This window comes from Carcharhinus amblyrhynchos, chromosome 2 (genome assembly GCF_965287045.1).
Source record: "Carcharhinus amblyrhynchos chromosome 2, sCarAmb.v2.hapA, whole genome shotgun sequence".
NCBI classification, from domain to species: Eukaryota; Metazoa; Chordata; class Chondrichthyes; order Carcharhiniformes; family Carcharhinidae; genus Carcharhinus; species Carcharhinus amblyrhynchos.
The window spans coordinates 143,053,614-143,078,988 of NC_137325.1; the positions used below are offsets into that span (position 1 = coordinate 143,053,614).

General features: G+C 44.7%; 1 protein-coding gene across 1 annotated transcript in view; it reads right to left on the reverse strand.

Annotated features, from left to right (window-relative positions):
- dlec1 (DLEC1 cilia and flagella associated protein) overlaps nt 1-25,375 on the reverse strand; it is a 137,626-nt gene that overhangs the window by 24,255 nt on the left and 87,996 nt on the right. The window contains exons 24-31 of the mRNA XM_080214794.1: nt 24,050-24,180; nt 23,727-23,939; nt 19,929-19,999; nt 18,203-18,354; nt 15,821-15,936; nt 11,558-11,628; nt 4,990-5,210; nt 1,415-1,549 (exon numbers count right to left, since the gene is read on the reverse strand). Coding sequence (XP_080070920.1) covers nt 1,415-1,549; nt 4,990-5,210; nt 11,558-11,628; nt 15,821-15,936; nt 18,203-18,354; nt 19,929-19,999; nt 23,727-23,939; nt 24,050-24,180 — 1,110 coding nt within the window. The remainder of the gene's footprint in view (nt 1-1,414; nt 1,550-4,989; nt 5,211-11,557; nt 11,629-15,820; nt 15,937-18,202; nt 18,355-19,928; nt 20,000-23,726; nt 23,940-24,049; nt 24,181-25,375) is intronic.

The following is a 25,375-nucleotide window of genomic DNA, read 5'->3' on the forward strand; positions in this document are numbered from 1 at the left end:
GTAATATCCTTTCTATAATAGGGTGACCAGAATTGTACATAGTCAGTAAATCAGGCTGGCACTCTGTCTATCAACTAACTTTCTTCCCTGTTGCTGTATTTTCTCATATACCATTGGTAAGATAAGAACATAGAAACATAGAATCTTACAGTGCAGAAGGAGACCATTCAGCCTATCAAGTCTGCACTGACAGAATCCCACCCAGCCCCTATCTCCACAACCCCGTGCATTAACCCTAGCTTGTCTCCCTGATATTAAGGGGCAATTTAGCATGGCCAATACACCTAACCCACACATCTTCGGACTGTGGGGTAGCAACTGGAATACCCGGAGGAAACCCACGCTGACACAGGGAGAATGTGCAGACTCTGCACAGACAGTGGCCCAAGCTGGGAATCGAACCCAGGTCATCTTGCGTACCTCAATTTGATCTCCCTTCAATTTGATCTTCCCTCGTTCTTCTATAATCCAGAGAGTATAGGTTTAAATTGGTGAGGATGGGGTGGTGCTTGCTGGGGAGATGGAGATGATGTGGCAGTTCAGGCCAGCTGCCTGGTTTACACCCTCCCTGATTTCACAAACCTCATGTAGGATGGAAAAAGAGCGTCCGCTCCACTCCCACTGGGCGAGTTAGGTTAAAATCAGGAGTTGCTGAACGAATTGGATTAAAGCTACCCCTTTCATCCTCTCTCCCTTCTGGAGGAAGGAGCATGTTAAATTGGCGACTTTCCTGTCCAAAAGCACAAGCAGTAAATTTAAGGAGTGTCGAGGAAACTGGAGCTTGAGGCCTCTGCTGCCTCCTACCTGACGTCTTTCGACAGCCTCAGATGGGCGAGCAGGGCTGGTGGTGGCGGATGGAGATCTGCTTATTTAATTTCAGAACCAGCTTCCTTTCCTGCCCCAGGTCACCTACATTCTCACTTCCAGTATCATTTGTCTTTAAGGGTGGTACGGTGGCACAGTGGTTAGCACTGCTGCCTCACAGTGCCAGGGATCCGGGTTCGATTCCCGGCTCGGGTCACTGTCTGTGTGGAGTCTGCACGTTCTCCCCGTGTCTGCGTGGGTTTCCTCTGGGTGCTCCGGTTCCCTCCCACAGTCCGAAAGATGTGTGGGTTAGGTCATGCTAAATTGACCCTTAGTGTCCCGGGATGGGTAGGTTAGAGAGATTAGTGGGGTAAATATGTGGGGTTACAGGGATACGGACTAGATGGGATTGTTGTCAGTGCAGACTCAATGGGCCGAATGGCCTCCTTCTGCACTGTAGGGATTCTGTGGTCTCTATGACTGAGGTGGGGAATCCTGAGGGGTGGGGGGAGGGAGATTCACGTGGAACCCATTACTGACAGGACACTGATGCTGCCTCCCCACCCTGCACACTGTGCTGCTCTCATTGATGGGCCAGTAAACCACTCACCACTTGTTTTGGGGTCACGTAATATGGGTAGTCTGCCATAATGCCCTCGTGAACTCGTAGGGCCACGGAAATCAGAGCACTCGCTGGCAGCTCTTTCTCTTCTTCCTCTGATTCCTCCTCTTCCACTTCCACATCCTAAAAATGTAGACAATTAAAGAAAGGAAGCTATTTATTTTGGGAATTGCCCTGAAATGTAACGTTCTTACCGTACACTTGAATCAAAAGCTCCCAGCTCAGCGAAAGGGGGGCTTGGTTTCCAAGTGAAACTCTTCTGACTGTAACTCCACCATTAAGTTCAATCAAGCCCCATTTAGAAACGGGAAAAGTAAATAAAGTCAAATCTGATATAACCCAGCTCTGAAACAATGCCGTGCTGTAGCTGTCACTCAAACTGCCACTAACGACCCTACTTTCTCAGGAGACTAAGGAAATTTGGCATGTCAGCTACGACTCTCACGATGCACCACAGAAAGCATTCTTTCCGGTTGTATCACAACTTGGTATGGGCTCCTGCTCTGCCCTAGACTGCAAGGAACTAAAAAGGTTGTGAATGTAGCCCTGTCCGTCACGCAAACCAGCCTCCCATCCATTGACTCTGTCTACACTTCCCGCTGCCTCGGTAAAGTAGTCAGCATAATTAAGGACCCCACGCACCCCGGACATTCTCTCTTCCACCTTCTTCTGTCGGGAAAAAGATACAAAAGTCTGAGGTCACGTACCAATCAACTCAAGAACAGCTTCTTCCCTGCTGCTGTCAGACTTTTGGATGGACCTACCTCGCGTTAAGTTGATCTTTCTCTACACCCTAGCTGTGACTGTAACACTACCTTTTGTGCTCTCTCCTTTCCTTCTCTATGAATGGTATGCTTTTTCTGTATGGCGCACAAGAAACAATACTTTTCACTGTATATTAATACATGTGACAATAATAAATCAAATTAAAGTGGAATCTGAAACTGAGCTAGAGTTCAGAAAGGACACCAAAGATGCACACAATCTGCAGACAGTGGGCCAGAAAGGGAGATCAAAGCTAAAATTTGCAAAGATTCTGTCTTGGAGCAGGTGAGGGTGAGTTCAGTCTTGCCAGTTGTGATGTGTGATAGCACTGGTGATAGAAACAAAGAAACTAGAAACAAAAAAAGTGGTTAAAGAGCAAATTGACACAATAGTGAGAAAGGATATTGGCTCTGACAATGTGGAGTCTGTATGGGTAGAGGTGAGAAATAGCAAGGGGCAAAAAACATTAGTGAGTGTCATATATAGATCCCAAACTGCAGTGGTGATGTTGGAAATGGCATTAACCATGAAATTAGAGATGCATGTGATGAGGGAATACCAATGATCATGGGTGATTTTAATCTGCACATAGATTGGGCAAATCAAATTAGCCACAATGCCGGAGAGAAGGAATTCCTGGAGTGTATACAGGATAGTTTTCTTGACCAATATGTGGAGGAACCAATTGGAGAGCAGGCCATCTTAGACTGGGTACTGTGTAATGAGAAGGGAATCATTGCCAATCTAACTGTACGAGACCTCCCGGGGACGAGAGACCATAACGTGATAGAATTTTTAATCAGGATGGAGAGTGAGGTAGTTGATTCGAAGATTAGGATGCTGAATCTTAATAAAGAAAACTATGAGGATATGAGGCGTGAGTTGGCAATGACTGGGGAGAGTTACTGAAAGGGATGACAGTGGATAGGCAATGGCAAACATTCAAAGAACGGATGGGGGAATGGCAACAACCGATCGTTCCTGTCTGGTACGAAAGCAAAATGGGTAAGAGGGCCAATCCATGGCTAACAATGGAAATTAGAGAGAGAATCCGACCTGAGGAAGAAGCATACAGATTGGCCAAGAAAAATAACAGGACGGAAGATTGGGAGCAGTTTAGAATGCAGCAAAGCAGAACCAAGGGATTGATTAAGAAGGGGAAAATACAGTACGAAAGTAAGCTTGCAGGGAACATAAAGACTGACATTGAATTTTTATAGATACACGAAGAGAAAGAGGTTGGTGAAGACAAATGTAGGTCCCCTACAGGCAGAAACGGGGTGGGGGGGGGGGGATGTATAATAGAGGACAAAGAAATGGCCAAGCACTTAAATACATACTTTGGTTCTGTCTTCACAAAAGAGGACACAAATCAGATGCCAGAAATGTTGGGGAATGCAAGATTTAGTGAGAGGGAAGAACTGAGGAAGATCGATATTAGTAGAGAAACGGTGCTGGGAAAATTGGTGGGATTGAAGGTGGATAAATCCCCAGGGCCTGATAATCTACATCCCAGAGTACTTAAGGAAGTGACTGTAGAAATAGTGGATGTATTGGTGGGCATCATCCAGGATTCTACTGACTCTGGAACAGTCCCTGCAGGGAGGGTAACAAATGTCACTCCAATATTCAAAAAGGGAGGTAGAGAGAAAACAGGGAATTATAGACCTGTAAGCTTAACATCGGTAGTGGGGAAAATTCTCAAATCCATTATTAAGTTCTTTATAGCAGAGCATTTAGAAAGCAATGGCAGGATCAGACAGAGTCAGCATGGATTTATGAAAGGAAATCATGCTTGACAAATCTGTTGGAATTCTTTGAAGATGTCAACTCTATCAGTTACAAGGGGGAGCCAGTTGATGTGGTATATTTAGACTTTCTGAAAGCGTTTGATAAAATCCCGCATAAGAGATTAGCGTGCAAGATTAAAGTGCATGGGATTGGAGGAAGAGCATTGAGACAGATAGAAAGCTGATTGGCAGAGAGTAAACAAAGTAGGAATTAATGGGTCATTTTCACTGGTGGGACCACAGCTATTCACAACATATATTAATGATTTGGATGAAGGAACAAAACGTAACATCTCAAAGTTTGCAGGTGATACCAAGTTGGGTGGGAGGGTGAACTGTGACGAAGATGCAGAAATCCTTCAGCGTGATCTGGTCAAGTTGGGTGAGTGGGCTAATCCATGGCAGATGCAGTATAATTTGGATGAATGGGAGGTTATTCATTTTGGAAGCAAAAACAAGAAGGCAGATTACTACCTGAATGGCTGTAAACCGGGAGAGGGGAGTGTGCAGCAGGACCTAGGTGTCCTTGTAAACCAGTCACTGAAGGTAAGCATGCAGTTGTCTGAGTGTGGCAGCGTCGGCACTGTGTGCTGTCTGAGTGTGGCAGTATCGGCACTGTGTGCTGTCTGATTGTGACAGTGTTGGCACTGTGTGCTGTCTGAGTGTGGCAGCATCGGCACTGTGTGCTATCTGATTGTGACAGTGTTGGCACTGTGTGCTGTCTGATTGTGACAGTGTTGGCGCTGTGTGCTGTCTGAGTGTGGCAGTATCGGCACTGTATGCTGTCTGAGTGTGACAGTGTTGGCACTGCGTGCTGTCTTCCAGCATAGGTGGTATGAGAATCTACAAGCTAACCCAAGGTTGCTGCCAGCGATGATAAGAACCAAATGTTGTGAGGCAGTGGCACCAATACCCCATTAAACCAAAAGATTGCATCACACCACTCAGTCACACACGTCACAGGGATCCAGTGACTGAGCCCCAGATGGTGAATGTTCAGACTCTTACACATTCTACTGTCTGCAGTGCTATGGAACTGCTCTCTAGACTGTTAGGAATAGCATCCCAGTCGAAGCTGTGTTGGCTCTCACTGGACGCAATGCTGGTCGCAGTGATCTCGTCACCGCTCTCATCCCTCAGTGGGAACTGCTGCCCATATGAAACGATCAGATCCACCAGCTGCAAGTCATCCTTCTCGTGGTTGTATGTCTCCCAGTCCAAGCGAATGTCTGGAATATTGAATTGAAAGAAGCATCTTTTAACCTTGAGTGGCTTCAGTTAATTGGTCGAAAACACATTGCTCCTAATTGTAAAGTTTATTTATTAGTGTTACTGTAGGGTCCATTCATTCCTTTGAATAGACGAAGACGGCACTTGTCTGGAGTTTAAATGAATTTCCTTTATTGAACAGGACTTAAAATCAAATCATTACAAAAACAAAAAGAAAGGGAAAAGCTGGAGCAAGGGATTGTCTTTTTCTGCCAGCCCCCTGTACCGATCGTGAACACAGAACTCAAACACAGAGCTAAACTAAACTGCAGGCACAGAGCTGGGACTGCAGGCACAGAGCTGGGACTGCAGGCACAGAGCTGGGACTGCAATATATGTAATTTGTTATCTTTTTATTGAAATGGTTTGGCACATGATGTCTTTAACTCAGAAACGCAGGCCTTGCAGGTATTGTTTTGCTGGCATTGCACTTTATAAAAACACAGCCAATTTCCAGCTAACCCAGCATGCCCTCTAGTTTTAAAATGCAGTCAAGCGTTAGTTAACTTTTTAAGCTTAGCATTTAAATGCAATTACATAGACAGAAATATCTTAAATATGAAGTCTTTGCACAAATTAAGCAGACCAGACACAGGATCCCTCAACAATCCCTCCTTTGATTCTACATAACCATTCTGAATCAAATATATGAAATCTCTTTCAGGCGTGGAAATGGTTTATTTCCCTTTCCCTTTGCCTTCATTATCACGACTATTTGGAGTGCCATGGAACTGCTCTCTAGACTGTTAGGAAAAGCATCCCAGTCTCTCTCCAGCTTTTCCCTTTCTTTTTGTTTTTGTAATGATTTGATTTTAAGTTCTGTTCAATAAAGGAAATTCATTTAAACTCCAGACCGGTGCCATCTTCGTCTATTCAAAGGAATGAATGGACACTACAGTTTCTGGCAGGAGTGCTAAAGGCCTACTGGACTGTATCTACAATATCTAACCTACGTCACAACCCCTGATAAGGACTCCTCTTAATTAAAAGTCCTCAGTCGATTGTCTAAGTCTCATCCTCCTCTTTACATGATCCTTAACGAACTGGCGCACTAGTACCATGGCTCAGAGATATCTCACTTCAGCAGCATCTGTGAGAAGTGACTCCGACTCGGCTAGTATGCCCCACGGCTCGAGGCCCATTAACCCCTTAATGGCCATCACCATGAGAGAAGCGGAAAGTCAGACCAAAACTCCTTTACAGAATCAGTTACCAGCCACAGTAAAAGGAGGGCAGTCCTCACCTAATATCAGAGGATTAAATTCTGCAGCAAACCAAGAGAGTATATAGAACGGCAATTTGACTTGCCCAAAACACATACTGAGATTGAACAGAAGAACAGCACCTCCAAGGGACAGTGGTCCTTGGATGAGATAAAGAGGGTCTGGGTAAAACTACCCTTATGATGGATAAGGAACGCATGAGATGGTTCTTAGCCGTCATGGGCCAGATCTGACAATGGAATGAAATCATAAAGAATTCCCAACATGACTGCAATCTGATCAATGCAAAGAACCAACTAAAAGCGGTATACAAACAGTTGGAAAATAATAAGCAGGAGTTAGAAAAGTTACAAATGGAAAATAGGTGACTTAAGACCAAAAACAAAACCCTTAAAGCTGAGAACCGAGATTTGAAAAACCCATCTTGTAAAGAACCAACGCTGTCTAAAGGAGTATTAGTGGGTCCTGGCCAGGTTACCCTAGCATGTGGCAGATAGGAACAGCAAGATGTGCAAGGGCGCGAGGCTGGATTAGAAACAGACTCAGGTTGCTGTAGCGATTCTAGCAAGTGCAGCGACACTGCAGAAGGATCTTCTGACATGAGACACACACTGTTAAAGGAAAAAAAGGGTCAAGATCAAGTCTGAGGCAACTATGGCAGGTGGTAAAACCATTAGTGAAAGCCAGTACACCTACTGCACCAGGCTGCAGACCCAGAGAAAAGTGTCTATAGAACAACCACACCCTGAGAAAGGGGGCAAGAAGAGCTGGAATCAATTAAACCATCTCAAAGCTATTTACCAACTCCACTCATGAGACAGAGTTCAGATTATAACTGTAATGATGCCCGGACCAGTGGCAAGGAGACCACAAAGGGAGGTGGAAAGGGCTCTGGGTGAAAACAAACAGCAACTAGATGCAGGATGGGATGCCATCAAGCAGTGGCTACAGGTATTTGGCCTCTCCACATCTGACTAGGGAAAAATAACAGCCTGTGACCAGAGAGGTTCAGAAGAGGTTTGAGAATATGATGAACGGTTTAGAGCTGTGTGGATGGAATATTTGTGAAAGTCAACAACAGATCCAAAGGAATGGGTTTTGCACCTATGAAAGCTGCATTTGTCACTAGCCTGAAATCAGAATTGGTGAACACGGTAAGGTCACACTTATCAGACTGGGACAAAGTCGGGACAACATTTGCGATGTTGGTGGGATGGTGTAACCAAATAGATCGGGACACGGGAGCCAAAGTCCGTGCCCTGCAGGCAGATCAGAAACCCAAGGATTCAGGCGGGCAACCTCCACAAAGGGAGGTCATCAGGAAAATGGTACTAATGCGGAAAAGAAGATCACTGGGTAAAAACATGCCAAGCCAAGCAGCGGGATAACGGACATCAGGGACACTATCTGTCTCACTGTTGTTCTGAAGATGAAGAACGTTCGGAGAGGTTTAAGCAGCTCACCACACAGCAACAAGATGTGTTGCTAGAAGCAGCAGAAAACTAGAAGAGCCCACTCTCGCCCTCATAGCCCCCGTTTGGGTGCTAGTGGAACTGAGGGGAGATGGGATATAGACATAGACTGTCTCCTGGACACCAGAGCGGAATTAACTTGTCAACCACTGAAATACAAATGACTTTTCTCCATGGCTACTGATCTATAGCAGCATAAGGGACAAATGGTGGTAAATTAAAACTCCAGCGAACAAAACCCACGACAATTCACCTTGGTCCTCATGAAGTGACCACTTGAATTTGCTCCTTACTTGGAATGGACATCCTGATTCAGCTAAACTCCTCTTTGGATTTTCAAGAGGGTAAGGTAACGTGGTCTATCAGTGCTTTGAAAAAGGAAGATTGGGTGAAACACCCTATATGGGCTGAGATAACAATGATTGCGGCCTACTCCAGATGGAACCAGCTCATTCACCAGAACACCACTACCCTGTAGCACTCAGTACCCTATCAGCCTAACATCTATCGCCAGCATTCTACCAGTTATTCAACAACTGGAGAAACAAGGCCCGCTAATCAAGACACATAGCTCATCTAACAGCCCTGTGTGGCCAGTGAAGAGATCAAACGGAACTTGGTGTTTGACCATCGACTGTATTCATCAAAAGGTCCCTCTGGTCGCGGATCCCTCTACCATTTATAACACCTTAACCCTGAAGCATAAGTATTTCTCATTCCTTGACATGGCTAATGGATTTTGGTCAGTGCCGCTAACACCTGAGGTCTAATCATGACTTGCCTTTACCATCCAACAGCAACAGTATACCTGGACCTGGCTACCACAGGGGTTTCACAATTGCCCTGCGGTATTTCACATGGCTTTACAAAGCCACTTGTGAGAACTACCTACAAAGGGCCTCACAGTTATCCAATATGTGGATGATACGCTGTTAGCCTCCAACATGGAAGAAGAAACAACACACACAGGACTTACACACCCATTGGATCACCTTCACCCGAAAGGACACAAGACTAGCATTAACAAAGGGCAGCTAGTCCAAAGAGAGGTTGTGTTACCTGGGACGGAGGATTTCAGAAGGAAAAAAGAGAACCTACCCAGTACAGGGCCACAGCCATTCCGCTAAACGGCCCACTGCGGTCCAAGAACTGGGATCCTCTTTGGGTCTGTGCAACTTTAACAGACGTTGGGTGGAATCTTACAGCTTACCCAGCCACTGAATGACCTTTCAAAGGGAAAACAGGCATCACAGGAAGCTATTACCCTCATGGGAGAACAGAGAGAGGCTTTCAGGAACCTCAAAGATGCTTTGTGCTCCGCACCAGCACTAGGAATCCCGAACAATGGGAAGCCTTTCACATGATTTGTCCATGAAAAGGAAGGGTTTATGACAGCTATATTGACACAGGAACATAGGGATTGGCAAAGGCTTATTGGCTACTATACGGATGGGGAAGTTGCCCGAGGGCCATGGACGTCATCTGTCGAGCCGTAATGGCCATGGCACCTGTTTCTCTGGATCAGAAGCTAACTGTCAAGTGTTTTGTAACGATTGTAATCAGGCAATTGAGGTACGCCTGTTTGAATACAAACTCCCTGATTAAGGGCCAAATTGATGGTCCAATCAGGGGGCCCCATGCCCTATAGTTAAGTAGGAGTGTCAGCTCCTCTGGCATTCTGGATATAGACTGCACACCGAGAGTGCCCTGTATGCTGTTGTTCGATCTTGTAAATAAAGGAATTCTGGTGAAGGGACTTACACCTCCAGGGACTTATTACTATGCTGACGAGGAGAAAGGAAATGACCTGAAGGAACTTGCTTACTGCCAACTGCTACACATTGAGGGTAAGCCATTGACTGGCAAACATGCCTCTATTCGGTGAATTGGATTCTTTTGACCCTGCCTTGGAAGATTGGATCCAATGTGTAGAGCAGATAAAGTATTTAATTAGAGCTAACGACATTATCCCAGATGAAAAGCAATGGGTCATTCTGCTCACCACTTGTGGGCTGTCGGCTTTTGTTGTTATGCGCAGTTTAACTTTTCTGGAGGCATAGACACAAAAACCTTTCAGGAACTGACAGACTTTGTAAAAGAATATTATGACCCAAAGCCACGTCTGCTCCTGTGAAGGTATCCATTTTACTCAGCATTTTGAGAGACAGGCGGAGTCAGTCACTAATTTCCTGATGAGATTAAGGTGATTAGCAGAGGCTTGTGAATTTGGATTGACATTAAATGAGATGCTCTGAGACCGTTTGGTGTGCGGAATCAATAACATGACCATACAAAAATGGATGTTGGCAGAGGCCCAGCTGGACTGCAAACAAGCACTAAAGCTGGCTTTGTCTTTAGAAAAAGCAGTGAGTGGGTGCATGAGTTATAGGATATTCTGATGGAGTAGGTGACCACACCAGTGTAACTGAGTTAACTGTAGGGGGTAACTGAGGGTGTAACTGAGGGGGTTGAGCTATGAGGAGAGGCTGAATAAACTAGGCTTGTACTCGTTAGAGTTTAGAAGAATGAGGGGAGATCTCATTGAGACGTATAAGATGATGAATGGGATGGATAGGATAGAGGTGGAGAGACTCTTCCCGCTCAGAAAGGACAGTAGGACTAGGGGGCACAGCCTCAAGATAAAGGGGGGGCGGTTTAGAACGGAGTTGAGGAGGAACTTCTTCACTCAAAGGGTGGTGAATCTCTGGAATTCTCTGCCCGTTGAAGTGGTGGAGGCTACCTCGCTAAATTTTTTAAAATGCGGGTTGATGGGTTTTTGATAAGAGAGGGGATTAAGGGTTATGGGGAGAGGGCGGGAATGTGGAACTGAGCCAAGACAGATCAGCCATGATCTTATTGAATGGCGGGGCAGGCTCGAAGGGCTAGTTGGCCTACTCCTGTTCCTATTTCTTATGTTCTTAAGGGACTACTGCTATGGGACAGACAACTATATAGCTATATAGTCGCCTTCAGGAAGGATTCGGATACAAGGGAACCCAGGTCCTCCTAAACAGAACCACTCCTAAACAAGGCTGGATTAGGTCTAGAAAATGCAGGAGGTGGGGATGAGAAAAATATCATAGAATCATAGAACCCGACACAGCAGAAAGAGGCCCTTAGGCCCATCAAGTCTGCACTGACCGAAATCCCACCCAGGCCCTATCCCCATATCCCTACATATTTACCCACTAATCCCTCTAACCTATGCATCCCTGGACACTAAGGGGCAATTTCTTAGCATGGCCAATCAACCTAACCTGCACATCTTTGGACTGTGGGAGGAAACCAGAGCACCCGGAGGAAACTCATGCAGACACAAGGAGAACGTGCAAACTCCACACAGACTGTGACCCGAGCCGGGAATCGAACCCAGGTCCCTGGAGCTGTGAAGCAGCAGTGCTAACCACTATGCTACTGTGAAGCAGCAGTGCTAACCACTGGCATATCAGCCATGAGTGAATGGTGGGGCAAACTCCATGGGCTGAGTGGACTAATTCTGCTGCTATGTCTTATAGGTTTATGGTCTTAATTCCAGATCCTCACGTCTAATGATGTTCCAGTTTCATGCAACTGACTCTTGTGGAAAATAAAATAGCGAGTTGCAAGACTTACTGTAGGGAGCGGTATTGATGAGCCGCAGGGACCGAGAGATTGTGTCACACCCAGAAATATGGGTACCAAACCTAGAAAATAAAACATTAGGTCAAGACAATTACATGATGAGATTTGAGCAGCAATGTCATAGGGAAGATACTACGGCAACATAACATTTTATATTTATATAGTACTTTTAGCAAAATAAACTGTCCCAGAGAACTTCACAGGAGCATTGTAAATCCAAGTATGACACCGAGCCACATTTGGGCAGAGCGTGCTCAGAGAGATGGGTAAAATAGCACCTCTTGAAGCCACTTGTGTATTTATATATCAAAGATAAAATGAACTAAATAACTCTTAACAACCAGCGTGCTGTAAAGATGAGTGATTTGGTCTGAAAAGATATAACAATGGGTTTTGTGAAGTGTCCTAAGAGTAGAAAGTGAGGAAGAAGCATGGAAAGGTTGATGGAGTGTATTCTATCATGGTTGTGGAGCTGGAGGAGATCAGAGATAGGGAGGGATGAGTCAACAGAGAGGTTTGAAAAGACGAATTTGAACAAGCATTCAAATAATTTAGCAACAATGGAGGAATTGGGAGAGCTGGTTGTTGTCAGTCTACCTGTGAAAACTAGGACTGTGCTTTTGGATGATGTTATCAAGGGACAACATGTAGATGAGAAATAAGGCTGGGCCAAAGATAGCTCCTTGGGGAACACTGGAATGTGGGAGCAGCAACAGAAGCCATTGTGTTGCAGTTATACAAAACATTGGTTTGGCCACATTTGGAATACTGTGTCCAATTCTGGTCACCACACTACCAGAAGGACGTGGATGCTTTGGAGAGTGTATGGGAAAGGTTTACCAGGATGTTGCCTGGTATGGAGGGATTTAGCTATGAGGAGAGATTGAATAAACTGGGATTGTTTTCCCTGGAAACACGGAGGCTGAGGGGCAACCTGATAGAAGTTCATAAAATTGAGGGGCATAGATAGGATGAACATTTGGAAGCTTTTTCCCAGGGCAGAAACGACAATTACAAGGGGGCATATGTTCAAGATAAGGGGGGGAAGGTTCAGCGGAGATGTTGGGAGGGGGAAGTTTCTAACGCAGAGGGTGGTGGGGGCCTGGAATGCACTGCCAGGTGAGGTGGTTGAGGCAGGCAGATTAGCTACATTTAAGACTTATCTGGATAGACACATGAACAAACGGGGAATAGAGGGATACAGGCAATTGGTTGGATAGGTAAACATGATCATAGAATTCTATAGTACAGAAGGAGGCCATTCAGCCCATTGAGTCTGTACCGACCACAATCCCACCCAGGCCCTATCCTCATAACCCCATGCATTTATCCTAGCTAGTTCCCCTGACACTAAGGGGCAATTTAGCATGGCCAATCCACCTAACACGCACATCTTTGGACTGTGGGAGGAAACCGGAGCACCTGGAGGAAACCCACGCAGGCATGGGGAGAACGCACAAACTCCACACAGGCAGTGACCCAAACTGGGAACTGAACCTGGGTCCCTGGCGCTGTGAGGCAGCAGTGCGAATTACTATAATATTCGTGCCTTTGAACTGGGTGGCTTGCTATGCCATTTCAGAGGACAGTTGAGAGTCAACCACATTGCTGTGGCTCTGGAGTCACATGTAGACCAGACCAGGTAAGGACGGAGATTTCCTTCTCAAAACAACAGTAGCAAACTAGATGGGTTTTTACGACAATTGATGATAGTTTCATGGTCACCGATACTGAGACTAGCAGTGCAAATTACTACAATATTCAGATTACAATTATTTAGGCGATAGCGTCAGATGCTGCTGTGATGTTTTGAGTTTGCCACCGTGATCAATGCAGCTTGGAGGGCTGAAGGGCCTGTTCCTGTGCCGTACTGTTCTTTGTTTGCTGCAATTGGTTCTGATTAGATTTTTAAGGAGGCAACCAGGTGACAGCAGTCCCATTCTGCTAAACAACAGTGGGGAGACTTTGGAGCAAGATGGCATGGTGGAACAGGAGAGAGGATCAGCAGGAAAAGATTGCCTTTGTCACAGTCACAATGGGGAGATGGTGGTATTAGATAATGTCACTGGACTAGTAAACACAGTAGGAAGTCTGGCAAGACCAAACTTAAGTCCAACCAATTTATTTGATAGTAAACTCACAAACTTTTGGAGTTTACCCTTTGTCAGGTGAATGGAGAGTTCTGGCCTCAGACAGAGTTTATAACAGCACACAATTTACAGATTACTGATACACAGTATACTGACACACAGTGGTGTATATGGATTTTAGCAAAGCATTTGATAAGGTTCCCCATGGTAGGCTACTGCAGAAAATGCAGACGCATGGGACTAAGGGTGATTTAGCAGTTTGGATCAGGAATTGGTTAGCTGATAGAAGACAGAGGGTGGTGGTTGATGGGAAATATTCAACCTGGAGTTCAGTTACAAGTGGTGTACCTCAGGGATCTGTTTTGGGGCCACTGCTGTTTGTCATTTTTACAAATGACCTAAATGAGGGTGTAGTGGGATGGATTAGTAAATTTGCTGATGACACCAAAGTCGGAGGAGTTGTAGACAGTGAGGATGGATGTTATAGTTTGCAGAGGGACATAGATAAGCTGCAGAGCTGGGCCAAGAGGTGGCAAATGGAGTTTAATGTGGATGTGAGGTGATTCACTTTGGTAAGAGTAATCGGAGTACATAACATAGCGCTAATGGAAGGACTCTTGGTAGTGTCGACGAGCAGAGAGATCTCGGTGTACATGTGCATAGATCCCTGAAAGTTGGCCCCCAAGGTTGATAAGGTTGTTAAGAAGGCGTACGGTGTGTTAGCTTTTATTGGGAGAGGGATTGAATTTCGGGGCCGTGAGGTCACATTGCAACTGTAGAAAACTCTGGTGCGGCCGCACTTGGAGTATTGCGTACAGTTCTGGTCGCCGCATTATAAGAAAGATGTGGAGGCATTGGAAAGGGTGCAGAGGAGGTTTACCAGGATGTTGCCTGGTATGGTGGGAAGATCTTATAAGGAAAGGCTGAGGGACTTGAGGTTATTTTTGTTAGAGAGAAGAAGGTTAAGAGGTGACCTAATTGAGGCATGCAAGATGGTCAGAGGGTTAGCTAGGGTGGATAGTGAGAGCTTTTTTCCTTGGATAGTGATGGCTAACACGAGGGGACATAGCTTTAAATTAAGGGGTGGTAATTATAGGACGGATGTCAGAGGTAGGTTCTTTACTCAGAGGGTAGTAAGGGCGTGGAACGCCCTGCCTACAGCAGTTGTGGACTCACCAACTTTAAGAGCATTCAAATGGTCAGTGGATAGGCATATGGATAACATTGGAATAGTTTAGGTTAGAGGGCCATTAGATTGGTTCCACTGATCGGCGCAACGTCGAGGGCCGAAGGGCCTGTACTGCGCTGGAATGTTCTATGCTCTCCCTCCACAATTGAACTAGTAACCCAGGGGTCCAGGTTAATCCTCTGTGGGTACTGGTTCAAATCTCACAGCAGCTGGTGAATTTCAATTAATTTTATAACATCTGGAAACTAAAGCTAGTCTCAGTATTGGTGACCATGAAACTATCATCGATCGTCATAAAAACCCATCTAGTTCGCTACTGTCATTTTGAGAAGGAAATCTGCCGTCCTTACCTGGTCTGGTCTACATGTGACTCCAGACCAGCAATGTAGTTGACTCTTAACTGCCCTCTGAAATGGCCTAGCGAACCACTCAGTTCAAAGGCATTTAGAGCTGGAAAACTAATGCCAGCGTTGCCAACGATATCTGCATCCTACGAAAGAATATTTTATAAAATCATCAGGTGCTTCACTCTTCCCTATTTTACTATCCATTAGTGTAGTGTTACCAAGGAGTTACAACACAGAGATTGGCCATTTGGTTTAATCAGCTCATGTCAGGTTATTCCCTCCCTGTAAACAAGTTAGTCTGATCACATTTACCCTCCTTATGCCTAAGGCCCTTCAGCTCCATCCATCTATCCAATATAACTTTGAATATTGGCATAGTTTTTGCCTCACTGTGAGTGTGAGTCCTTGTGCCTATGGCCCAATGAATGGGTCTCGGTCAATCAACGTGGGGCTAGGGTATGGTAGATGAGCCATAGTCTGTCTCTGTTGCAGCCTGGCCCACCTGACAGAACCTCCAATACTCTTTTCCTCTTCCTCCAAGAAAGAGGCAAAGGGGAATCACCATTGGAAAATCCATTGTCCCAATTTAATGGAAGTACCAGAATAATACATTCAAGAACCCTTGTACCTGATCACAGGGCCTTGTGTTTGGTTGTCCTTCTGGGGTCCTGAAACCTTGAAGTGGAGTGGAACACCTTTGACAGACAATTTCATGGGGACGTAGGTCGGTTCGAGTTTTCCAACCTTACAGAACAATGGACATCAATGGTACGCAGGTACATGGGATAGAAATACAACACATATAGAAAACTCAGTTCATCCCCCTGGATAACCATGGAGAAAAACAACCAACGTATTAGTTAATAATAATAATAGAAGATATACTTAAAACACAAAAGATCAAGGTTGACACTCCAGTGTGCTACTGAGGGATTTTGCACCTTTGGAGCTTTCTGATGAGACCCCATCTGTCAGCTCAGGTGAATATAAAAGACCCTGTGGTACTACTATAAGAAGGGCCAGGGAATCAGCCTGGTAAACCTTCACTGTACTCCCTCTCTAGCAAGTATATTCTTTCTCAGATGTGGAGACCAAAACTGCACACAATACTCCAGGTTTTCTCTCACTAAGGCCCTGCACAACTGCAGTAAACACAGTAAGAAGTCTCATAACACCAGGTTAAAGATAATCTGTACCTTTAAGACTTGATTAAAGACTCACATTCCAACCATTATTTTGTAAATTGAGTTTGTGTCTTTATATGCCCTGTTTGTGTACTGAAATCCCAGTCACCTGATGAAGGAGCAGCGCTCCAAAAGCTAATGGCTTGTGCTACCAAATAAATCTGTTGGACTTTAACCTGGCGTTGTGAGACTTCTTATTGTGTTTACCCCAGTCCAACGCCAGTGTCTCCACATCAACTGCAGTAGGACATCCTTGCTCCTGTATTCAAATCTTTTCGCAACAAAGGCCAGCGTACTATTCGCCTTTCTAACTACTTGTTATACCAGCACGTTTGCTTTCAGTGTCAGTGGCAAGGACACCCAGGTCCCTTTGTACATCAACACTTCCCAATCTGTCACCATTTAAATAACACTCTGCCATTCTGCTTCTCCATCTAAAGTGGCTAACTGCACACTTGTCTGCATTACACTGCGTCTACCACGCATTTGCCCACTCGTTCAACATGTTTAAATCTCCTGAAGCCTCTAAACATCCTCCTCAGCTCTCACATTCCCACCAACACTTACATCAACAAACTTGGAAACATTACTTTTGCTTCCCTCGTCCAAATCATTGATGTATATTGGGAGTAGCTGGGGTCCAAGCACTGACCCTTGTGGGACCTCACTAGTCGCTGCCTGCCACTTTAAAAAGCACCCACTTATCCTACTCTCTGCCTTTTGTCTACTAACCAATTTGCAATCCATGCCAATATATTACCCCCAGTAAAAAACGCTTTAATTTTGTATACTAACCTCTTATATGAGACTTTATCAAAAACTTTCTGAAGCTTTAGTCTAGCAGTTTGGACCCGACCAGCCCAATCAATAGTGCTGCTACTGAGCCAATCCTTGTGGTGGACATTGAAATCCCCCACATAGAGTACATTTTGTATTATAAGAAGTACCTATAAAAGCTTTTACAGTTCGCTTTTATGTTACTTGCAAGTTGACACTCATTTTTCCCCTCTTTTTCCACCTTTGCTGAATTCTGAACTTCTCCCAAAGTTGCTACTTTTTCTAACAACTTTACATGTCTCCTCTTTGGATCTAATACTATCTGTAATTTCTTACAGATAGTGAGCCACCTTTCTTGTTGTGTTTTTGCGCTGGAAAGGAATTTATTTATTAGTCACAAGTAGGCTTACATTAACACTGCGATGAAGTTACTGTGAAAATCCCCAAGTCACTACACTCCGGCACCTGTTTGGGTACACTGAGGGAGAATTTAGCATAGCCAATGCATCTAACCTGCACATTTTTGGACTGTGGGATGAAATTGGAACACACGGAGGAAACCCACGCAGACACGAGGAGAACACGCAAACTTCACATACAGTGATCCGAGACAGAAATCGAACCCGGGTCCCTGGCGCTGTGAGACAGCTGTGTGAACCACTGTGCCATGGTGCTGCCCCATATAACTGTTGTAATGCATTCTTTCAGTCTTTGGCTAATATTTAAGGAATGTCTTGACAGGATAGATAGAGAAGACATTTCTCTTTCCGGGAGACCAAAAATACAGGCCATGAATATCAGATAAAGCAATTGAGGAGAAAGTTCTGTTCTCAAGAGACTGGGTAGAAAACATGACCACAGTGATTGAGGTGAATAGCATTGGCGTACTTGAAGGGGAAGTTTGGTAAGTGCATGAGGAAGATAGGGATAGAAGGATGCTGAAGAGACTCAAATGAAGTGTCAAGACCAACACTGACATGTGGGGCCAAATGACTCATTTCTGTTCTGTAAATTCAACCTCAAGGACAACAGAGAAAGGAAACACAAACCCTGCAAATGAGATGATCGCTGTAGTCTCCCCACATGTTGGCGAAGGTAGAGATTTCAATTGTCTGTTGCTGGAATGGCCCCAGGGATCCCACATTCGGCTGGACAACAAACGCTGCACCCTTCTTGTGACAGAGCAGTGCATCTGCAAACTCTGAGAGGAGAAGAGGTGGAGAAGGAAAAGTTAAAAGGTCTGGTAGGAGTGTGTAACAAATCTTTTCACAACCGAGATTCATTCCAGGACCTGAACATATAATTTAGAATGGCATTCCATAGAAGCCAAACCCGGGCAACTGGGACTAGCTTACTGGTTTAAAAAGGGGTAGAATGGACAAGTTGGGCTGAAGGGCCTGTTTCCATGCTGTAAACCTCTGTGACTCTGTAACCATAAAATTCCTACAGTGCAGAAGGAGACCATTTGGCTCATTGATCCTGCACTGACTACAATCCCACCCAAGCCCTATCCCCGCACCTCCCCCTAATTTACACGTCTTGGGACACTAAGGGGCAATTTAGTACAGCCAATCCACCTTATCCGCACTTCTCTGGAGTGTGGGAGGAAACCAGAGGAAACCCACGTAGACATGGGGAGAATATGCAAACTCCAAGCAGTGGCCCAAGGCCGGAATTGAACCTGGGTCCCTGGTGCTGTGAGGTAGCGGTGCTAACCACTGTGCCACAGTGCCACCCGTTCCCTGTACAGGAGGGAGTGCTGCACTGTTGGAAGTGCAGTTATTCAGATAAAGCTTTGCACTGAAGGCGCAACTGTCAGTTCAGGCGGATGTAGAAGATCCCACAGTACTGTTTTGAGGAGAGCAGGGTTTAAAGCCTCATTTGAAAGATGGCATCTCCAGCACTACACAGCTCCCTCAGTACTGCACTGAAGTGTTGGCCTAGCTTTATATGCCCAAGACTGTGTGGCACTTGAACCCATGAACTTCTGACTCAGGTAAGAGTCTGGCAGCAAGCAGTGAGACCATCAGAGCCAGGAGCTGGCGACATGTCCCAACAAAGGAGCTGAGACCATCAGAGCCAGAGCTCCTTCCCATTGACGGAGCCACCAGGATGCGTGATCATGGCTAAAACTGACTACGCCCCCACCCTTCCACACCAATGGCCCCATCATTGATCACATACTCCCTCCACCCCTAGCACTTTGTCCAAACTTTTCTGTCATTATACACTTGAACGTATAAACTGGGCCAACGCTTCAGCACAAGAATGAAGGAATCCTACTTCACAGAATCTGCCAAATAGAAGGTCAGCCTGCCTGTTCAGATTTTTAAGTTTTAAATTTACTTATTAGTGTCACAAATAGGCTTACATTAACACTGCAATAAAGTTACTGTGAAAATCCCCTAGTCGCCACACTCTGGTGCCTGTTCAGGTACACTGAGGGAGAAATTAGCACAGACAATGCGCATAACCACCATGTCTTTGAGAGTGTGGGGGCAAACCGGAGCACCTGGAGGAAACCCACGCAGGCACGGGGAGAATGCGCAAACTCCACAAGACAGTGACCCAAGCTGGGAATTGAACCTGGGTCCCTGGCACTGTGAGGCAGCAGTGAAACAAATCACAATATAAAACATTTATTTATTTTCCTATTTACTGTCTGTGGTATTTTTCTGAGCCTGGGAAGCAGGCATTATCCTGAGACACTAATGGGCTCCTGATACTGTTTAATTAGCATGTTTACAGCGAGGGAATAACGCCCTGTGTTCTTACCTCGCTTTAGTTGGTTCTGTGACTTGCGTGGACCTTCTGTAAGGCTCACTGTTTTCTTAAGAAGAGGTGCTCTAGAGTTTTAATAGAACAGTGTACAGAGTTATCTTTCCGGTATGCTATAGATAATATACGATTGTTGGGAAATAAGTGGAAATACCTTGGTCAGTTGTCCTTATAGCTCCTCATCAAATTCTATTTGATAATTGCTCGTGTGAAACACCAGGGGAGGCATTAACTCGGTTTGTTCTCTCTGGAATAATGGAGGTTGAGAGGTGACGTGATAGATGTTTACAAGATTGAGTGGCATGGACAGACTAGATAGTCAGATGCTCTTTCCTCAGGTAGAAAAGTCAAATACTAAGGGACATAGGGTTAAGGTGCACGGGGGAAAGTTTAGAGGAGATGTGCGGGGCAAGTCTTTACTCAGTGGATGGTGAACGATTGGAATGTGCTGCCCAGGGAGGTGGTGGGAGCAGGTATTATAGCAACATGTAAGGGGCAACTAGACAAATACATGAATAGTACAGGAATGGAAGGATATGGACTCCATACGTGCATACGGTTTTAGTTTAGGCAGGCATCATGATCGGTGCAGGCTTGGAGGGTCAAAAGGGCCTGTTCCTGGACTGTACTGTTCTTTGTTCTTTGTAAAGGCACTATATAAATGCAAGTTGTTGTTTTTAATATTTGAGTCAAGAGTGGATTTTAAAGGAGGTTCTTTAAAGGAGGTACAGATGGGAGATAGCTTTGGAAGGGAGAATATAGGCAGCTACTGGTATGGTTGTCACTAGTGAGGGGAAATAGAAGGTGGGTACACAAGAAAATGGAATCATAGAAAGGGATGGTTCCAGGCAGATAATTGTACATCTTTTGCCTGGAACCATCATTTGATGATTCCAGGCAAATGATTGGAGGAGATTAGAGAGATAGGAAGCAGTGAGGCCATCAAACCATGAGATGCTGGAGGAGTAAGAGCTATTATAAAGCAGCAAGTATAAAAATAATGGGTGAGTGGGAGACGGTATGCTGGCCAGTTTTGGATGAACTAAGAAAATGGGATGTCCGAGAATCATACAATGGTTACTGCTTCCTATCTCTCTAATGTCCTTCAGCTCTACAGTCGTTTACCTGGAACCATCCCTTTCTATGATTCCATTTCCTTGTGTACCCACCTTCTATTTCCCCTCACCAGTGACAACCATACCAGTAGCTGCCTATATTCTCCCTTCCAAAGCTATCTCCCATCTGTATCTCCTTTAAAAGAACCTTCTTCAAAACCCACTCCTGACTCAAATATTAAAAACTTGCATTTGTATAGTACCTTTACAAAGAACAGTACAGCACAGGAACAGGCCCTTCGGCCCCTCCAAGTTTGCGCTGATCACGATGCCTGCCTAAACTAAAACCGTACGCATTTATGGAGTCCGTATCCTTCCATTCCCATCCTATTCATGTATTTGTCTAGATGTTAAATACCACTATCGTGCCTGCTCTCACCACCTCCTTGTGTCTTCATTGCAGCTTTTGCCAAAAATATCTGTGTCCTCCGTTTTGGATCTGTAGAGTCGTATGGAGCTGAACGGTTGACTCTTTCTGTTTCCACAGACACTGCCAGACCTGCCTCGTTTTCCAGCATTTTCTGTTTTTCCTTCAGAAACTTCCAGCGTTCAGGAACTTAGTGGGATTGGGACAAGGAAACAAGAGGTCTCAAAACTGTTGTGAATTTGGAAAGGGCACGCATGGTTGATATTGACCCTGGACAATGGTTCCAGAATTTAAGAAGTCATAACATTAATCTGCTGTAGTTTGTTAAAGGATTGGAGCAATGGAAATTGGGAGTGCACAGGAGTGTATTATATTAGAGGCGATTGACTATTGCTAGAATCTCAGCTAATATTCTGGGGACCTGAGTTCGACTCCCACCACAGCAGCTGGTGAAATTTGAACTCACTAAAATAATCTGGAATTAAGAATGTAATGATGACCATGAAACCATTTTTGGAAAAACTCATCTGGTTCACTAATGTCCTTTAGGGAAGGAAATCTGCCATCCTTACTGGCCTGGCCTACATATAACTCCAGAGCCACAGCAATGTGGTTGACTCTCAACTAAAATGGCCCAGCAAGCCACTCAAGTGGTGGCCAGCCGGCAACGCCCATGTCCCATGAATAAAAACAAGAGACCAGGAGCAAAGAGATCTTGGAGGATTATAGAAGATTATATAAATTAAAATGCAAGAGATTTAGCAATAGATAGCAGGGAATTTTGTTTTTATAGCGGTGGCTGTCATCAAAGTAGAAACCATTACTAAGGACAGGCAACAACACATCCTCCACGATCATTCTCAACACTGATGCCCCATCCATTGACTCTGTCTACACTTCCCGCTGCCTCAGAAAAACAGCCAGCATAATTATGGTCCCCACACACCCCAGATATTCTCTCTTCCACCTTCTTCCATCGGAAAAAAAATACAAAAGTCTGAGGACGCGTACCAACCGACTCAAGAACAGCTTCTTCCCTGCTGCTGTCAAACTTTTGAATGGACCTACCTCCAATTAAGTTGATCTTTCTCTACACACTAGCTGTAACATTATATTCTGCACTCTCCTTTCCTTCTCTATGTATGGTATACTTTGTCTGTATAGTGCACAAGAAACAATATTTTTCACCGCACACTAATACATGTGACAATAATAACTCAAATCAAATCATAAGACTGTGTCCTCAGCTCCTTAGTGTACTCCTTATGCAACAATGATTGTGTGGCTAAATTGCCCCCCAGCTTGATTTCAAGTTTGCTGATGAGACCAACGTAGTTGGTTACATCTCAAACAATGATGAGATGGAGTATAGGAAAGAGATAGAGAAACTGGTGAACTGGTGCGACAACCAGTCTCTCCGTCAATAACAAAATAAAGGAAAGAGTCATTGACTTCAGGAAATGTAGTGGAGAACATGTCCCTGTCTATATCAATTGGGGAGAAGTAGAAATGATCGAGAGCTTCAAGTTTTTAGATGTCCAGATCACCGACAACCTGTCCTAGTCCCTCTACGCTGACGCGATAGTTAAGAAAGCCCACCAATGCCTCAACTTTCTCAGAAGACTAAGGAAATTTGGCATGTCCACTACGAGTCTCACCAACATTTACAATGCACCACAGAAAGCATTTTTTCTGTTTGTATCATGGCTTGGTATGGCTCCTGCTCTGTCTAAGAACGCAAGAAACTACGTGAATGTAGCCCAATCCATCACGCAAACCAGCCTCCCATCCACTGACTCTGTCTACACTTCCTGCTGCCTCGGCAAAGCAGCCAGCATAATTAAAGACCCTACGCACCCTGGACATTTTCTCTTCTGCCTTCTTCCATTAGGAAAAAGATACAAAAGTCTGAAGTCATGTTACCAACTGACTCAATAATAGCTTCTTCCCTGCTGCCATCAGATTTTTGAATGGACCTACCTCATGTTAAGTTGATCATTCTCTGAACCCTGGCTATAACTGTAACACTAAGTTCTGCACTCTCTCCTTTCCTTCTCTATGTACATTGTGCTTTGTATAGTGTGCAACAGTACTTTTCACTGTATACTGATACAAGTGACAATGTTGATGTTACTGCTTGTGTGGAGAATAGGGGCCAGCTCAAGGTGACTGGGCAGGAATGTGTTGTGATTTCTATGCGACTCTATTTCACTAAATAGATGTTTCCCATTCTGGATGATGTGGAGATGCTGGCGTTCAACTGGGAATGGGCACAGTAAGATTCTGGATGAGCATCACTGGAAATATGAGCACCTTCGGGCCTGGTTCTGTGTCTGTGCTACTTTCTGACTGCTCGCCTGACTGGACATTAGTTTGCTGCCTGTAGGAGGCGCTGGAGGGCAGCTGCTGAAGTATTCCACCTCCAGGTTGAATGATGCTGGAATGGCGGTATCGTTGGTGATCAGCAACTGCCTCTTCACCATGCCGTTCACCATCATGTCACCGAAGTCCAGAAGCAGCTTCTCACTGTGTAAAGAAGACACTGTGGGGTTAAGATTGAAGTGTACAAAAACTACACTAGTTTGGCAAACAATGAACAAAAGAGCAGTGGTTGTGGTCATGTGTATAGTGCTTACCTCTCCTGGTAGCTGTCAGCAGGAAGGCTGTACGTGATGCTCAGGCCCTTTGGTTTAGCCAATATCTCCAATAGAAGTGGCTCTTTCATCTCCTCCACTGTGCATGACAGCATCACACCGCACAGTTCATGCTGAAAGGAAGCATCACATTACACACAAAGGCTAATTTGGTCTCATACCTGGAAACTGAACACATACACCAAAAAAATCCACAATTGCATTAAAGCCTAACTCAATCCTATTATACATCTACCTGAAGAAGAGCAAATTGAAATCAGATGATAGAAGCCCTTCATTTTAGTTTCACTATAATAGGTAGACTAGGTTAAGGTATGTAGAAAGTGCCTTATAGTGAGAATTCACAATGTACCTGGAACAATATATGCAAAGGTATTAAAAACTGTATAATCACAGTTTAACCAAATATTATGAAATTAAACTGTATTCTTAATGTGTTTTGTAAACCTTGGCCAATGGGCGATCTAGCTGCTCAGCATGATGGGAAATGCAGTGGTATGCAGACCAAATTCTTTTAATACAATAGAGTACAGAAAGGCAGTTTTTCTTGTCACCTTGGGCTACGTAGGAATGAGTTTAATTAGAAACCCTAAATGTATGGGAGTATATTCACTCCTGGGTAGCGAGGCTGCTACAGTCTCTCAAGCTGATGAGAGAGGCCAGATTCGGGCAAAAGAATGACTCCTTTTGCCAATTAAAATTTGCAGATGTTAACTGTGGTCTTGGATATACTGGATGTACATGGGTTAGATCTTCTAGGTAATGGGTTGGGAACCTCAGGTGCCATGAGCTAATGGTCTCCTAATCCTGTTGACAGGTTATTCTAAGGTAATACTTTGTAATATTGTAACTGGACGCTCCAGTTTGGAAGACAGGCTAGGCAGGATATTGAAGTGTTCAGGACAGTATATCAATTCTACGTTAGTATTGTTAAGTCAGGGAGGATAGTCAACCCTCATTGACTGTCTCTTTCTCTTGATGCACACATTAGCAAATAAATTCCTTTTCATTCTTTAACTACATGCTGGCTTTCATAGTCTATGTATTGGTTGAGTGAAATCAACTGAGTACAAGACACCCCAGTGGGACACCTCCGAAGATTCCTCTTACAGTACCCTAACATCCAACAGACAGGTTGCTGTCCATCAGGGGTTTTTGGAGCCCGTGAACCTGAGGTTATAAATAAGCTTGCCAATCTTCCAGGAGACTTCAAGAATTGGAGATTATTCTCCAGGACAGTACTAGGACCAACACCCAGGAGAAAAATCATGAAGGGTTTTAAAAAAAGTCTTTCGACAGATTTGGTTA